Source organism: Psammomys obesus, unplaced genomic scaffold (assembly GCF_907164565.1).
Source record: "Psammomys obesus unplaced genomic scaffold, mPsaObe1.curated_primary_1811, whole genome shotgun sequence".
Lineage (NCBI taxonomy): Eukaryota > Metazoa > Chordata > Mammalia > Rodentia > Muridae > Psammomys > Psammomys obesus.
Window position 1 is genome coordinate 1,415,322 of NW_026586383.1, and position 12,828 is coordinate 1,428,149.

Here is a 12,828-nt window from a genome sequence, read left to right on the forward strand (position 1 = left end):
ACATCACCTCTTAGACTACAGTATGAGAATTTGCAGCATTGTTAGAAAGCCACTGGTAATATGGAAAACTAAGGTGTGATAATTTAGATTTTTTTTTGAAAGATCAAACTAGAATGAACAAAATTTACAAGAAAAAATATCTAGTTTTGTAAAAGAATCTTTGTGTCTGACTATAGATATGTCTCTAGATTTCTAACTCAAAGGAATATAGAGGATCAGAGAGAATTAAATAACAGCACAAAGAAACAATCAGCCAATCAATCCAAATGTTCATTACGCTACAGGAAACCTAGAGAAGCTGATGAGAGCAGCAGTTTTTTAAAAAGGAGAAGCTGGGGCTGGCAAGATGGTTAAGAGTGTCAAATGCTTGTCCCTAAGCCTGGCAGCCCAAGTTAATCCTTAGGAGTCACATGCTAGGAGAGGGGTGACTCCTGAAGGTTACCTTCCGATCTCCACAGGCTTGCCATAGTACCTGTGAATGAAAGGGAGTGGCTTTACTGAATTCCAGGGACTGAAGAGACTTAAAGGAAGGCAGGCCTGGTGGCACAGGCCTGTGATCCCAGTTCTGGGGAGCTAGAGGCAGAAGGTTCCTCAGTACAAGCAAACTCAAGGCCAGTGTAGACTATAAGACCCTGTCTCCCAAAAAATAAAAATAGAGAGAGCCAACCTAAGAGATTTAAAAACTGTAACAATCAAATATTATGACTAAGAATTTACTGAACGCAGCTAGTATTAAACAGACTCTCTGGATAATTATGACATTTGAATAAGATTAGATAGTAAAAGATGTTATTGCTATTAATTATATTAGGTGTCATATTTATAGTATGGTTATATAAGAAACTTTTTAGATGTATAATTAAGTACTAAGCAAGAAATGAATGTCTAAAATGTTCTTTAAGATATACTTTTCCCTTCTCTAAGATAGGAATTGATAAAACCAGTAGGGCAAAATGCTGATGTTGATAAAGCTGTTTAATAGGTATATGTACTATTTAATTTTATGTGCTTAGAAATAGGAACATAAATTAAAACAAAGTATCAGCTCTATTCAAAGGGAACACCTTTCTTGGAAGACAATCAAAACCCAGAGAGGCTGGCTCAATGGTAAGGACATCTGCTGTGAGGACCTGGTTCAGTGAAAGCCAGTCTCAGGCAGTAAGGAGACAAAAGATACTCAACACCTGCCTTGGCCTCTGCATACAAGTGTGCAGATGAGTGACCTGCACACATGTACGTGAAACGAACGCGCGCGCGCGCGCGCGCGCACGCACGCACACGCACACACACACACCAGAGAGAAAAGTTACTAAATAAAGCTACCAAAGCAATATAAAGACAATTCAAAGTTACAATAAAACAGTCTTAAGCTTTCACGATATGGAACACATTTCCAAGCAGCAAAGGCCGCGGACACAGTGGGGTGGAGGCCCTCACCTGGGTGAAGTACATTCTGGATGAATTGGAGCCCAACAGCTTGCCTTCAATGTGCTGCTGTACGCGCTCCAGAATACTCTCCTCATGCAGAAAGTGAACTTCGTGCTTGGTGGGGTGCACATTGACATCCACATTCTGAGGGCTGATTTCCAAACTAGCATGAAAAGAGAGACAACACGGAGATGGGAAATCTATTTGTGGTAGTATGCGATGGCTAGACGACATGGAGAGGCAAACCACCATGGCCTCATGGCCCCACACCTCAAGACCAAGTCAGAAAGACTGAAGGCTGTCTCCTACACTGTGTGGCTGTGTGGCTCTCAGGCACCTTTCTTGATCTTAGTTGCATTTATAAACTGGATGCAACAGCTCTCCTCACTGCACAGTTTTACAGCTGGAATTAAGTTTATAAAGGCATCTTGTATGTATATGGTAGTTATTACATGTCAGCTGTCAGCACTCTAGAACCTCAGGCAAGTAGCCAACTTCTCTGAATGATTTCTCAGCTTTAAAAATACAGTAACTGTCAAACTGTCCTCCTCCCTCACTTCTCAAAAATAAGTAAATAAATAAATAAAAGGAAGATATAGAAGAATCCAGAGCTCTTAGCCCTGACCAATTCCATCTTTCATGGCTTGCTAATAACAAAGCTTTGTAATACGAAGCTTTGTCAGTAGAGGGCACTACAGGGACAACAGGACAGGTTTTCTTTCCTTTTCCTTATTTTTTTAACATTTTACAATATTTTATTCACTTTATGTCCCCACTGTAGTCCCCTCCCTCATCTCCTCTCAGTACTACCCTCCCACCCTCTTCCCCCTCTATCTCCCTCCCCTAGTCCACTGAAAGGGGGAGTTCTCTCCTCCCTTACTATCTGACCCTACCCATTCAAGTCTCAGGAGGACTGCCTGGATCCTCTTCCTCTGTGGGCTGGCAAGGTCCTCCTGCCAGTGGGAAGTGATCAAAGAGCAGGCAACTGAGTTCATGTTAGAGACAGCCCTTGCTCCCCTTACTAGTGAACTCACATGGAGACCGAGCTGCCTTTCTAAGCCAATTATGGGAGCAAGTCTGTCAGTCTTCTTGCACACATGGCCAAGAGCACAGTTTCCTCTTGTGGGCAGTACACCTCACAGCAGCTCCTCAGTATGGAGATGGGGAGTGCTGTGTCCACTTCTCCCGGGGCAGCAAGCCACAGTCACATTCTTTGTCAGGGACCTTATCTCAGGATGAAGAATGGAATGGCAAGAGGCTCTATAAATAGCCATCCCCCTCTCAGGGGGAAGTGGCTTTCTGCACCTGTTTTTCCTGTCACTCATCTCTTACTATTCAATCCCCTGGCAATTGAATCCAGTATATATATATATTTTTACTAAACTTTTCTTGTTCCGTGGCATGATTTCTATCTCCTATTTAGATCCTGCCTAGTGCAAAGACAGAACAAGCTGATAACATGAGGGATTTTTTACCCAGCAACGAAACACATGCTGGAGTCAACAACTATAGTTAGATCTAAAAACTACTTTAGTCCATGGTCCCAACACCCTGAACATGCCTGATCTCATCTAAAAACCATCCTGAAACATGATTTCTACACTTCCTTTCATTTCAGTGAGATCACAACAAAGAAAACTTTCTTTTTTTGAGACAGGTTCTTGCTACACTGGCCTGAAACTTAAAATTATCCAAAACAGTGGGCTTATAAGTGTTCCAGAAAGCTCAGCTGAGAATTTTCTAACATAGTTTCTGCCAGAAGGCTAAGCTTTCAAACCTAAAAATCTTCAGTATGAAGTGAGCCCTTGTGTAGCTTTGTTACAAAAACAGTAGTGTTTGTTTGTTGTTGTTGTTTTTTGGAGACAGGATTTCGCTGTATAGCTCTGGCTGTCCTGGATTCACTTTGTAGACCAGGCTAGCCTGGAACTCACAGAGATCTACCTACCGCTGCCTCCTGAGTGCTGGGATCAAAGATGTACGGCCCCACCACCCAGCTTTTTGTGCTGGTTTTTAAGGAGGCCTTTTCAGACAAGCAGAACAAGAAACACAAAAGACACCCTGACTGCGTGGGGTTTGGTCTAAATAAGGCAAGTTCTAAACTATGTGTGATAACTGAAACATGACTGCCAAATTATTTACGTAAGCCACTGGGCATCTGCCAAGGTAAGACAAGAACCCTACAAGAAGGCAGCTGGTAAAAGTGGCCCAGCAACCAGAATCCATTTAAAGATGAAAAGAGAAAACCAACTCCAGAAATGTATCTTCTGACTCCCATAAGTGTTTCCTGTCCTCTGCTCGCTTGCTCGAATGAACGCATGAACTCTTTCTCAATTAATTAATTAATTAATTAATTAAATCTTTAAAAATGTGTTAAGGACTCCCCACAGGGCAGAATGCTGACCCCAGTGGAAGGGACCGCAGACTCCCTATGTGAGAACTGTGCCATCTTCCCATGGGGAGGGACAGGGCATTCTTCCACCAGCAGTGCCCATGATAAGCCCTGGCTGACCAGTGACTGGCCATCTCTTCACGAACACTGAGGAGCTGGTGCTACATTACCTGAGGTACAGGAATGGGTGTGTGTTTTTGGGCAAATATGCTGCATATACAGTTTCTATGGCTTTTCTCAAGGCAGCTGATTCTACCAGCCGGTCTGAAAAAAAAAACAAAAACAAAAACAAAAAGAGAGTAACCAGATCAAAACTGTCTTTCAGGATGAGGTTACAGGTACAGCCTTATCAGATGCCCAGGAAGAAGCACCCCCCTTTATCTGTCACCACTTTCCAGCATCTCACTACAGGTTTGGGGTTCTTCCTCTCATCTAAGCAACAGAAAAGCTGAGAGGATGTCTAATTCCACCTCTTCAGCTCCCCTTCCGCATCAGCCATGTACAGCTTTGCCGTCACTGGACCTCAGCAGCACTCAGACACTTTAATTCACAAAGCTATCACACACGCCAAATGCTGAGAGATACCATAGTGGTGAATAAACTAAGTCCAGCCCAAGGGTCCAGCACCACAGCAGAGATGTGCGTGATACACGGTGGGCTGAAAGAGCGCCAACTCTGCCCAAGGAGGTCCGATAGTTTCCATGTAAGTGACGAAGGGTGAGAGCAAGCTAGCCAGCACTGCAGGCAGCACAAACAGCTCAATGCATGATTAAGGTAACTTCAATGACCCACGCTTAGGGGAGACAGATAAAGGCTACACGTTAAGACTAAAGACAAAGAAAGATCTATGTTCAAAACAAAAAACCTAGCTCTCCTTTTTCCTAAGACATATTTTAAAGAATAGCTTACTGAACTGTTGTCCTATGAACTGGCAGCCAAGGATATGTCACATCTTTGTGTTTCTAACAAGAGTGATGATTTTATCAATGAGAAGACAACCATTCTTTGAGCGATCACCACATCCATAGCCCCTTTAACAATGTCACACTGTACTTTGTAACTCATGTCCTGACCACACAGGCCTGTGGTGAACCTGACAAGACAGATGGAGCTAATCTGCTGAGCTCTTTGAAAGCGAGGCGGCTATCACAGTGACCTTGTGTCTGCTCCCTAGGTGAGCACACACAGGAGGACAGAATAGGAAGCTGGCCTCTTTTTGCCCTTACCAACAGACCAGCCAGTGTTAATGCAGACTATGGTACGCGGTACACAGTACAGGTACTATGGTACATCAGAAATATGAACAGGCCAGTCAAATGACACTTAGCTGATTTTTGTTTGTCTGCGCTGTGGTCTCATGTGTGACATAAAGCAGTTACCCCTTTAAAAGAATCTAAGTACACTTATTTACTGGGGGAGGGCTAACATGTGAAGGCCAGAGGACAAGCTGCAGGAATCAGCTCTCTCCTTCTACCAGGTGGGTCAAGCCTGACTCAGGTCACTGGGCTTACTGACAAGTGCCTTTACCTGTTGGACCTTTGTCCATTGTCCCACAATGCTGTTATTCTTATGTTTAGAACAAAAGTAATGAAAATACTGTTCCCAAGCCTTACATGTCAGAAGCTTTATTAGTTTTTAGGTTTAATACCTCTTAATATAGTAGGAAAGATGCTAATATAAACAGCATTAATAGAACCTAACAAGTCTAACAGAGGTTGGCCTCTCCTAACTGCTCCTGGATTGCAACTGCTGAGGTACAGCACACCTTTAGTCCCGCACTCGGGAGGCAGAGAAAGGCAGAGCTCTGTGAGGTCAAGGCAAGCTTGGTCTACAAAGCAAATTCCAGACAGCCAGCACTATTATACAGAGAAACCAAAAACCAAAACTAAACCAAAGCAAACCAGGAAAGACCCAAATACACATGATTTGAGGGCTAGAGAGATGGCTCAGCAGTTGAGCTTTTGCTGCTGCTTTTATACAGGACCCAAGTTTGGTTCCCAGAACCCATTTCAGGCAGCTCACAACCACCTGCAAATCTAGCTCTAGAGGATCCAACGTTCTCTTCTGGCCTCCATAGACACTGCACTTCCACGTGTGTGCACTTCCATGTGTGTGCGTGCACACGGTCGCACTCCTACACACATAAAAATAAATATAAAGGTTCTTCAGAGATGTAGAATTTGAGATACTTACAGCCACTGCTAAAAAAGGAAGAAAAGATACAATTTCTAAAAGCAAACAAAAGAAGATAATGACCAGAATTATGATGAACTGTTTTACAATAAATAGAAGGACCTATAATATACCACAGGGACACTTGTACATTCATGTATGCTCTACACTTCTCACAATGACAAGGAAATAGAATCAGCCTAGATGTTTATTTATCACCAAAAAAATGGATAATGAAAATACGGTCCATAGAGACAATGAAATTTTACTATCATAACAAAATGAAATCATCAAGTTTGCAGAAAATGAGTTGAACTGTGTGAAAGTATGTGTGAAAATGCCATGAAATCTTTTGCTTTGTATGCAAATTAAGAAAGAAAATAAATACACTTATGCAAAAAAAACCAACCAACCAACCAACCAAACAAAAAGCTCTGTAAGAGGTGACCCTCTTTGTAAAGAAGCCCATACCCTAGGGCTGGAGAGCACCTGCTGCTTCTACAGAGGGCCAGTGTCAGTTCTAGCATCCACATGGTGCTTCACAACCATCCTTAATTCTAGTTCCAGGAGAGGCAACCACATCCAAGGGCACCAGACATGCACATGGTCCACACACAGACTCAAAGGCAAAACATTTACACATATAAAATAAATAAACCCCAAAAGAAATTCCCTCAATACCCATCTTAAATCTATGTTAAACACTGGTTCTCAGTAAATTCCAAATTTTTTCCAAAAACAAAACAAAAAACAAAGAAAAAAAAAAAACTTTGAAGAATATATACATCAAGTGTGTAGAAAAACACTTCTTGCACCTGAAGTCAGATGGCTGGGGGAGGGCATATTGTTACTCTGGCACCATCAAACCCTTGCGATATACAAGTAAGCTACACAAATCCAAAAGTCAAATAGTTCTTACTTAGTAAGAATCATGTAAATAATAGGTCATCAGAGAGACAAGAATTGAGAAAATTTCAAGCTAATTTAATTTCTTCCTTGATTTCTAGAATCATCCTTAGTATCAGACATTTCATTCTTTAAAAGAAAAAATACGGGCTGGAGAGATGGCTCAGAGGTTAAGAGCACTGGCTGCTCCTCCAGGATCCTCCAGAGGTCCTGAGTTCAAGTCTCAGCAACCACATGATAGCTCACAACCATCTATACTGGGATCTGATGCTCTCTTCTGACATGTAGGTGTACATGCAGATAGAACACTCATATACATAAAATAAATAATAAATCTTAACAAAAGAAGAAAAAATACTTGTTGCATGTGGTGGCACACGCCTGTAATCCCAGCACTTGGGGAGGCAGAGGAAGGTGGCTCTCTGTGTGTTTGAGGCCAAACTTGTCTGCAGAGTGAGTTCCAGGACAGCCAAGGCTACACAGAGAAATCCTGTCCCTGAAAAAATAATAATAAAAGAAAAGAAAAATTCTCAAGGGTCTCAGGAGTCATCTTTAGCAACAATGCCTATACTCAAGTCCTGGTTCTCTGCTGCACAGTGTGGAATGGCAGCTCCAGGCCTGCTTATAAAGACTGATGCCAGCACATGAGGAAGGCATTCCAGCCTACAAAGCACAGACAAGATAAACACTACAGATGCTTCCTAATGGGCACAGTCCACCGCAGAGCCTCCCCCATACACTCTAACCTTTGAGTCAGGAACTCTCCAGTTCCATCAAACTCTGTGTATGGACACTCAGTTATTTCTCACTTACGGTTGATGAAGAGCAGGAAAATACACTTCTTCACTGAGTAGTTTGCGTTGGATATATAGCCATTCATCTTGAAAGCTAGAGTTTTATCCTCACACCCAACTTCTATCAGTTCTCTGTTTAGAAAAGAGAAAATCTGAGACTTTTGAAAGCACAAAAGAATCACAATAGTAAAAAAACAAACAAACAAACAAAAAAACCAAAACCAAAGAGCTGATTCTAGGTTCAGCTAGTCTTGTGAGTATACTCACCCTCTATCTATCCACCTCTCAACTACCCAGCCATCCTCCACCCTCCCACCTTCTCAGGTTCTCAAGTGCTGAGTGCTGGGTGCTACTCTAACTGCTGAGAAGCAAGAGGAGTATAAGCTCTCAATCCTTACTTGGCTTAAAATTTGTAATCACAGCTAACTCCCAAAGCTTTAAGTCCAAAACTCACCTCTGCTGACCCGACTCCTTTCTATACTGAACAGCACAATAATGGATTCCCAAGAGTGTTTATTGGTGAGGACAGGTAAACAAGAGCCACACTTATTTCTTCCTAAGTTTTCACAATGACCCTATCAGCAGCTACTTAATTGTCTTCACATTTTTTACTGTCTCCAGAGACTTCCCCTTCATGTCCTGTTTTGTTTGTTTGTTTGGCTTGTTTTTGAGGCATCAGCACAACCAGCTAATGAACAGCATCATTATTTATCATTATTTCATTTCCTTCCAACTAGAGTCGTGTGAGAACAAGAGTCATCCCAGCTGCTCACTACTGTATCCCTACTATAAGACAACACAGCAGACTTTGCTGCATGGACAGTGCAGGCTTTTCCTTAGTAACATGCCCTCTGAGCGCTGCAGTGCTGTACACACACACTGACCACAAACCCTTTCTTCCTCCAGTGTCTCAGGAGGACACACTGGAAACCTGCTTCTGGAAATGCTCTCTAGGGACCATGTCTAATCTCTCACAGCTCGTGGGGGTTCCATGACAAGTAGTGTTCAGTCTTAAAACCTGGTCAAAAGCTCTTAAAAGTTAACTTAAAAGAATACAGAGAGCCTCCTTTGCTTTGGGAGTACAGTTTTTTGTTTATTTGTTTTTGTTGCTTTGATCATGTCATTGTTTTACCCAGAATAACCCAAACAGTTCTCCCTCAACTCAAAATCACCACTATTTTTCCTGACTACACCAGACAATGAAGATCATGACTCTGATTGGGACATATCAACACATATATGCCATCATTATCTGATACCAACAATAAATCCCAGATGACAGAACTGCTTACGGATACAGAAGCACAGTTTAGCTCTACAATGCTGGGTCCTCTCCTACGAAACTTTTTTTCTTTTTTCTTATTTATATTTTTATTAATTACAGTTTATTCACTTTGTTTCCCACCTGTAGCTCCCTCCCTCCTCCCTTCCCAATCCCATCCTTCCTTCCTTTTCTCTACCCATGCCCCTCCCCAGTCCACTGATAGGGGACGTCCTCTTCCCCTTCCTTCTGATCCTAGCCTATCAGGTCTCATCAGTAGTGGCTGCATTGTCTTCCCCTGTGGCCTGGTAAGGCTGCTCCCCCTTCATGGGGAGGTGATCAAAGAGCCAGCCACTCAGTTCTTGTCAGACAGTCTCTTTTCCCATTACTAGGAAACCCACTTGGACACTGAACTGCCATGGGCTACATCTGTGCAGGGATTCTAGGTTATCTCCATGAGTGGTCCTTGGTTGGATTATCAGTCTCAGAAAAAAACCTGTGTCCAGATTTTTTGGTTCTGTTGCTCTCCTTGTGGAGTTCCTGTCCTCTCAGTTTTTAAAAGTGTGATAACTAGCAAACAGCATGTTTTCTTGGTTTGACTCAATGAACGAACAGTTTGTCCTTGGAAGCAGAATTTGAATATAGGGACAACTGCCAACGCTTTTGAGACCTTGGGGAAAGTGAGGGCAGATCCCGTTGGTACCATCTGTGTTATGAGCACTTCATGTGTGCCTGGCACGGGAAGGGTCTTCATACTGACACTTGGGGTATGGCATAGGCCTTTGGAGTTCTGTGAAGTCCAAAGCAGGAATTCGTAGCATGGAATTCCAGTGATGGAAATGGTGGGTTTTACAAACAGAGGGTAGATCAATAGGACTCATACTATAAGCAAATTCTTCTCTTGGGCCTTTTTTGATAATGAAGGGCTGGTAACACCTGAAAACCTAGTCTTTAAGAACAGAAAATTTCTCCAGGACAGCCAAGGCTACATAAAGAAACCCTGTCTTGAAAAAACAAACAGAACAGAAAATTTCATTCAGATTTACATCACTAACTTCTGATACAAAACTTGAAATAAGAAAGTCAATTAATCAATATTGAATGATAAGCAAATTAAGTCCTTACCCAGTAATATAAATAAAAGGGAAACAGGAACATCTGAGGGTGACAGAATTCTAAACTTAAATATTTTGAAGACAAAAGCCAAAAAGAACAAGCTGATTTACAGCTACAGCATTCAGGAGGCAAAAAGCTCCCAGGGAACACTCATTATGTGAATTAGACTGTATCAACTAACATGAAGCATGAAAGCAAGCCTGCATATCTGACTATGGCTAACAGCATCCACTGTCTCAACAAGTTTCAAAATAATCCAATGAGCTGATGAATGAAGGAAAGAAACAGGAAAGATTTTGCTACATGCTTTGCTACTGACATACCGACTAACAGCATTTCCAAAGATGGAGCGAATGTTGTCCACGGTTGTGGCATTGGGTAGTGTTCTGATATCAGACACCGTCTCACCTTGCTGAAAAATAACAGACAATGTGGTGATTAACAACCGATGGCCCTGAGAAGATTTTTTTTTTTTTCTTAAAAATCTCCTACATTTCTTTCCTAACACAAAATTGCCCTTTCAAAACCATAACTAAGGGACTGAAGACATGGATCAGCCATTAAGAACACTGGCTGCTGCTCTAGCAGAGGTTCCCAAGTTTGTTTCCCAAAAACCACCAGCACTCACAGCCACCTGTAACCCCAGTTGCAGGTGATCTGATGGCCTCTTCCGGCCTCTGTGAGCACCAGGCATGCGCATGGTGCCCAGACATACATGCAGGAAAACATTTGTACACATAAAACAAAAATGAGTATCTTTAAAAAAAAGGGCTCATGACTTACTTTTTTAACTGAGAAACTAATACCTGAATTATGTATTGAGTACCTGGAAAAGAAAAAATAAAAGCTAAGCAGAGGGCACCCAAATGCACAATAAATTCAGAGATCTACTTTTAATGAAATAAACTGGTAGACTTATAAGAAAAAAGTGATTTAAGGAAAGATATGCAAACCAAAATCCTTAACATAACCTACATTACCCAAAAGAAAACAAAGCAACAGAGACTCATAAAGATTACACCTCCAAATGTGACCAAGTCTAAGAAAACAGTGTTCTAGGATCTTGGCATAGTATGTACATGTGGGATCACTTTCATGATGACAGAAGGCCTAGGCTGCCACAAGTACATCCTTAACTCTCGATTCAACCTTTGTACTTGGTCCTCCCATAGCCTCAGCACACCATCCCATCACTGCTGTTTCCTGGCTGCTGTGTCCTGCTCCAGTGTCCCCACAGCCCTTTTGAAGTTGACTGTGTCAACTAACTTTGTTAATTAGAGGACCTTGTCCTCTATACACTAACCCCATGAACTGAAGAAACATGTTTAGTGAAATGCACTTATGAGATACCTATTTTCCACCTTACCACACTTAGAACAAAAGCAGCCACTGGGAATATTTTTGACACTGATTTTTAACAATTTTACTAGTGGGAGTGGGGAGGGTGTAGGGGACCTAATATATAAAACTGTTCCTGTATGGACAAATATATTTTAGAAATACTGAAAGACAGTTGACACAAATCATGACTCAGACACATGGTTTAAGCCCTGCTGCAGCTATCTTTAGCAATGGATTATGCTTACTTATCTAACGAGATTCTGCTTTTGCCTGCCTGAACCCCCTTCTCCAGCTTACAGCTTCCAAGTTGCTTTGGGAAACTCCTTACCCATCCCTTCCGAGGCATGCTAGGTAGAAACCACCAACCAACAAGTCTACCCAGAGCTGTGGATACAGAACAAGGAATCCCAGTAATGCTACATGGTACTGTCCAGGATAGGGCTTCAAAGCATCAGCAGAAGAGAAAGAAAATAACAGGAGGATCACGAGAGTCACTTGGTTCCTGTCTTATCTCTTCCTACCCAGTGGGCAACAACAGTGCAGTGATTTTTTTTTTTTTTTTTTTTTTGGCTCAAGTTAGCTTAGTTTGTTTCATCTGCCAGCCAAGAACCCCACTGAAAAAGACCAACTGTGCCCCTGGCAAGGTGAATCAAGACTCAGGACTGATGAGCAAAGTGGGACCAGAACAAGCCCTGGCATGCATGTTTTTAATGATGGAGCTCAAGGACCCACTCCCAGATTTTGGACGGTACCTGCCAACAACTTCCAAAATTTTCCCGTACTCTTCACTTGGATTTTTTAAAGCTTTCCTCCTTGTGATTATGTTGTAAAAAAGGTCCTCCACCTGAAGAAAGATCAATTTGTCTTGTAAATTAACAAATGTATGTAGAAAGCTTCACCCTGTCTACCTAAAGCTGGATCTTGAGGTAGTGAATCCAGTGACATCACCAGCGGCTGTTCCAAGTCCTGACTCAGGAAGGGAAACAGAATAAGGCAGCATCAACAAAGGAATTAAAGGGCATTTTCCTGGGAGGGTGGGACTGGGAGGAGAGGGGGAGGTGCTATGACGAGATGTAAATTGAATTAATTAATTTAAAAAATAATAAAAATCAAAACAGAACAAAAACAAACAAAAAGGGTATTTTCCTGCATCCCACATGCATTGACTTCTCAAGGAGACAATGGGGGCTGGCTGTTTGACATGCTGTTTGATAAAAATATAAAGGGCTAAAAATATGAGGACGTTTGAAATTACTTTCTTGCTCAAGAAAGTAGACGATTTAGTAAGGCAAGACTAACTCTTGTCTCCAACTCTTGTCTTACTAGTTGCTTGTAGCTCTACAAGCAACTACTATATTACATGTCATTCAGGGATGTTCTCCAAGCTGAAGACAATCATAAAACGCTGGAGATAATTTGGA

At 42.0% G+C, this 12,828-nt stretch overlaps 1 protein-coding gene across 1 annotated transcript in view; it reads right to left on the bottom strand.

Moving 5' to 3' along the window:
- Positions 1 to 12,828, bottom strand: part of Mlh1 (mutL homolog 1) — a 42,570-nt gene that overhangs the window by 17,975 nt on the left and 11,767 nt on the right. The window contains exons 6-11 of the mRNA XM_055601530.1: positions 12,160 to 12,251; positions 10,850 to 10,892; positions 10,390 to 10,478; positions 7,709 to 7,821; positions 3,988 to 4,081; positions 1,438 to 1,591 (exon numbers count right to left, since the gene is read on the bottom strand). Of these exons, the coding sequence (XP_055457505.1) occupies positions 1,438 to 1,591; positions 3,988 to 4,081; positions 7,709 to 7,821; positions 10,390 to 10,478; positions 10,850 to 10,892; positions 12,160 to 12,251 (585 nt within the window). The remainder of the gene's footprint in view (positions 1 to 1,437; positions 1,592 to 3,987; positions 4,082 to 7,708; positions 7,822 to 10,389; positions 10,479 to 10,849; positions 10,893 to 12,159; positions 12,252 to 12,828) is intronic.